The sequence below is a fragment of the Cuculus canorus genome, chromosome Z (genome assembly GCF_017976375.1).
Source record: "Cuculus canorus isolate bCucCan1 chromosome Z, bCucCan1.pri, whole genome shotgun sequence".
Lineage (NCBI taxonomy): Eukaryota > Metazoa > Chordata > Aves > Cuculiformes > Cuculidae > Cuculus > Cuculus canorus.
The window spans coordinates 61071812-61076338 of NC_071441.1; the positions used below are offsets into that span (position 1 = coordinate 61071812).

The 4527-nt window shown below is 38.0% G+C and overlaps 1 protein-coding gene across 1 annotated transcript; it reads left to right on the forward strand.

Moving 5' to 3' along the window:
* Positions 1-240: 240 nt before the first annotated feature.
* On the forward strand, positions 241-3123 carry ARL14EPL (ADP ribosylation factor like GTPase 14 effector protein like). The gene is made up of 3 exons (XM_009562922.2): positions 241-878; positions 2385-2524; positions 2901-3123. Exons 1-3 carry the CDS (start codon positions 768-770, stop codon positions 3121-3123), a joined length of 474 nt encoding a protein of 157 aa, XP_009561217.1. The 5' UTR covers positions 241-767.
* Positions 3124-4527: the final 1404 nt, after the last annotated feature.

Here is a 4527-nt window from a genome sequence, read left to right on the forward strand (position 1 = left end):
CCTAGAATCATAAAATGTCCTGAGTTGGAAGGGATCCATAAGGATCACCAAGTCCAACCCCGACATTCACACCATGATTTGACAGAACGCCGCTTCTCACCTGTACGTTGAAGCTGACAAAGCAGTGAAGCAGAGTCAGTAACAGATTCCGCTTTTTTTTTTTTTTTTTTCCAATTTCTGCGTTATTTATACACCTGAAGTTTTCTGAGGGTAGCTTAACAAATAATGAAGTGATACCGCTTTTGTTTCTGTAAAGTGGAGGGTTTTGGTCTCTTCTCCCAAGTGGTAGGTGATAGGACAAGAGGGAATGGCCTTAAACTGCATCAGAAGTTAAGATATGACATTAGGAAAAAATTCTTCGCAGGAAAGGTTCTCAAGCACTGGAACAGCTGCCCAGGAAGATGGTGGAGTTACCATCCCTGAAGGTGTTTTAAAGGTGGGGAGATGAAGTGCTTGGGGACATGATTAGTAGCGACAGGTACAGTTGGAGTTGATGATCTCAAAGGTCTTTTCCAACCTAATGATTCTATGATTCTGTGATTCTATGATTCTGTGATTCTATGATTCTATGTTAGTTATATTATGTTAATACAGTTTTAAAATTCAGGCTGAAGCTGTGCCACAATTTGTTCTGTGCTTGCTGTTGGCTGAGAACACATAAAAGCCTAGTATGTATATTTGCTTACCTTAAAATCTTTACTTAAAATCTGTGGATCTCTTTATGTGTCTAACATACATGTATATACATTTTTCACAAAGGTGATAAAATGAGTGATTTTGAAGAGGAAAACTGCAGGAAAAGCAATTCTGCCCAGGAAATATCTGCAGAAGGAAATGTCTCTCCTGCTCAGGACTGTTCGCTAAAACAAAAACAATTGGTAGGACTTCTCCAGTACCATTTTATTGTCAAGATACTTACAATTGCCTTCAGTTGTTTTTCCATAAAACCAAACCAAACCAAGCTGGTATCAATAGGAGAATAACCATTAATAACAATGGTGAAATTAGTCAAGTTTGCAACAAAGTAATTTAGAGGGTTAAGGATAATTCTGAGCAAAAATATAATACGAAGCAGGGAAATAGCAGAGTACTTTTAGAGGAAGGACTATCACCATGTCTTATTACATGTTTCCAGCTTGATATTGCATTATTTATAGTCATGGACAATGATGAAGCTGAAGTACAGTTTTTGCACTGAAAATTTACCCCAGACCCAAAAGCAGAAACATCTGAATAATACAGGTGCATTAGATTGCTCTGTAGATTTTCAGGAGGATGCAGCTGAAGGCACACAACATCAACCACCCTGTAAATACATGTACTCAAGTGCATGAGTATTTCTAAATCACTGTATCAGTAGATTGGACTGAACTGCCACTGCTTTCCACATGAGAAGCATGAAGGCACTCCCTCATTTGTGAAAAATCACTGTGGACACTGAAAGAAATGATACCTTCTGAGGAAGCTGAGGGGTGGAAGCCAGCTCCATTCACCTGATTGGAGAAAAGATAAATTTGTATGCACATTTGTGTCTTTGCATAACAAACGACAAATGTGTGTTCAATGCTTGCAGCCATTGTTTCTCACAATGCTCATATTAGTTTGCATCATCTTTAGACGAGGCTGTCAAGACACACAGGCTATATGGAATGGAAATAAAAAAAGCCACTGTTTTAAACTTTAAAGCTACTCAGTAGTTTTAGCTAATTGCAAACATGAATTCCATACAATAGGCAAGAAAAAATGCTCTTTCCTATTCCTCAAAAACTTTATTTACTTTTATATTATTGTATTTATTTTACTTATATTATTACATTTACTTTATTTAGCTTTATTTATTCATTTACTTTATTTTTCTCTGTGCTTTTTTCGTACTCCTCACTTGTGCAATTGCTTCCTTCCTGCGTTAGTTGCTCCTCCAGACATTTCTCTTGCCCCTACATTGTTTGAACAAAAGTGGGTTCTGGGCATCTGAGGGAGGACAGGTGTGAATCCAGTTGAGATGCTTATAATCATAGGATTTGTTTCTGTGTTATGGAAAAAGTTGAAAAAGAAAAAATACATGATTCTGCCTCTCACAAGACAGCTTTCAAAATTCATTACACTGAACCAGAGTCATGTATTCAGAGTCATGGTTGTTCTTGTCAGGAATGGTCAGTAATAGGAATGACCAATAAAGGAATACTCAACAGTTACACAAGCAAATATTTTAACAATATGTTGTTAATTTAAGTCGAGTTTTGCCTCATTTTCCTACCTGTGTTGTTTGAAGTTATCAAGAATATTAATTTCAATTTCATTTGATAGTTAGTGAGGACATTTGGCAGCTAATAAACATTCATTCTAATTGTGCTAATTGTAAACTTTCTGTTGTTTATTTATAGCAACAACTCGAGAAACAATTAAAATACTTAGCCTTTCGAAATCCAGGACCTCAGGTAGCTGACTTCAATCCTGAAACTAGAGAGCAGAAAAAGAAAGAGTGCATGTCACAGATGAAACAAAATTTTTTTTATAAGCCCAAGTAAGTTATGCTAATTTATCACATATTTTACATTAAAAAATGTGCAGTGTGCTGTTTACTGAAAATAAATTAAAATAATAAAGGCATTAATATATTGCAGAGGGATTTCTTATTACACATGAGAATTGTGCTGGGAAAACAAGCTTTTCATGTGTGACTTCAGAGAAATTTTGTTTAATTCTTTGGCGCACTTTTATTTTGAATAACAGTGACTGTTGCAATCAGGATATAATGCTGGTATTTCATTACTCTGCGAAGCTGTTAAAGAGGAAAATATTTGTTCCACGGTTTTCGTGTTCCACATGTTGTTCACATTGTTTACTATTCAAACACAATGAAGCATTCTCTGAGAACCACTTTTTCTTCTCTTTTGCAGAATTAACAATAAATATGACAAACGTGGCAGGCTGCTCTGTAATAACATCGATTTGTGTGATTGCTTGGAAAAGAGCTGCCCGGGTTGCTTCTATCCTTGCCCCAAATGCAATTCAAAGAAATGTGGACCAGAATGTCGCTGCAATAGGAGATGGGTTTATGATACAATTGAGACTGAACCTGGGCATGTGACCAGCGTTTTCCCATTTTTTGTCCCTGACTGATTTTGTTATGATAGCATTTGCACCTGAGTAAAGTTCTTCATACTTGACATTATAATAAAGTAAATCTTGGCTTTATGAATTGTCTCCAGTGAAGTGCCTGGCAGTGGTGTTTGTGGTTCTTTATTGCTAACCTAACAGACTTCAACCTTCCTCATTAAGTATGTATTTCATTCTTCATCATCCTTGCAAGCTTTACTAAGGCACCCAGTCTATCCTGTCTAAATCTTAACTTTCTAAAACTGAAGGTGTTTGGATAGCTGTGGGAAAACAATTTTCTTGCCCTGGGAAGCTGACCCACATTACCTGTAATAATTTTTTTCTTCCTAATTTCTCTGCAGTTAGCTTTTTTTTTTCTTTTTCTTTTATGGCATATGGTGTACTCAATCTCGATCAATCTTTAATCATATAGCTAGAAGTAAATGGACTGGATATCTTTACCTCTGGACAGAAGTCTCCTCAGGTCCAGGAGTTTCCTCTTACTGCAAGACATGACAGATTTCAAAACCAATAATATACACCCAGTTTTCTTCCAAGGTAGGTGTTCTCATTCATGATATGCACTCACGTCGGTTTTGAGGAGTGAGGTTTCCTCTGGATTTTGAAGTGGGGAAGGCTGCAGAATTTTTCAGGCAACATTCAGGAACATGTGGCTAGTGGGGGAATCATTCTTTGTGCCTGGTGCTTGTTTGTTTTGAGGACACTCTTAACTTTGAATACAGCAACACCTTTCTCTCCTACTAGGGACCATTGTCTGCAGATACAGACCTTCTGCTCCAAGGCAGAGGTAGAAGAATCTTCCTGGAACAGATCCCGAAAATGTCTTAACACGACTATCTCCTACGGATTTGATATCTTGGAAAGATTTGTTACTCCTTTCAATTAATGACACCTGAGTACTTAAGCTTGCAATATGAAAGCATCAGTACAAAAAAACTTCATAGGAATATTTGCTGTGGTGGTTAAAATACTCTCTGTTTGGCAGTCAGATCTGGTTCTGTTCCCTCATATGCCCCACTGGTTCCAAAGTATCCTTTGACTTCCAGTCAGTCTCCTTCCAGTACTTCAGGGGGTCTGCAAGAAAGTTGGGGGAGGGAATTTTTAAAAGGGTATGGAGTGATAGGATGAGGGGGAATGCCTTTAAGTTGGAAGTGGGAAGATTTAGATTAGACATAAGGAAGAAATTCTTCACGATGAGAGTGAGGAGGCACTGGCACAGGTTGTCCAGGGAAGTTGTGGATGTCCCCTCCCTGCAGGTGTTCAAGGCCAGGTTGCATGAGGCTTTGAGCAGCCTAGTCTGGTGGGAGGTGTCTGGGCGGTTCAAATTGGATGGTCTTTGAGGTCCCTTCCAACCCAAGCCATTCTGTGATTCCATGATTCCATGATTATATGATTCTATGACTTGTG

Coding starts and splice junctions, on each gene's coding strand:
- ARL14EPL (XM_009562922.2), top strand. CDS start 768: ATGAGTGATTTTGAAGAGGAAAACTGCAGGAAAAGCAATTCTGCCCAG. Junction 879..2,384: donor CGCTAAAACAAAAACAATTG/GTAGGACTTCTC, acceptor GTTTATTTATAG/CAACAACTCGAGAAACAATT. Junction 2,525..2,900: donor AATTTTTTTTATAAGCCCAA/GTAAGTTATGCT, acceptor TCTCTTTTGCAG/AATTAACAATAAATATGACA.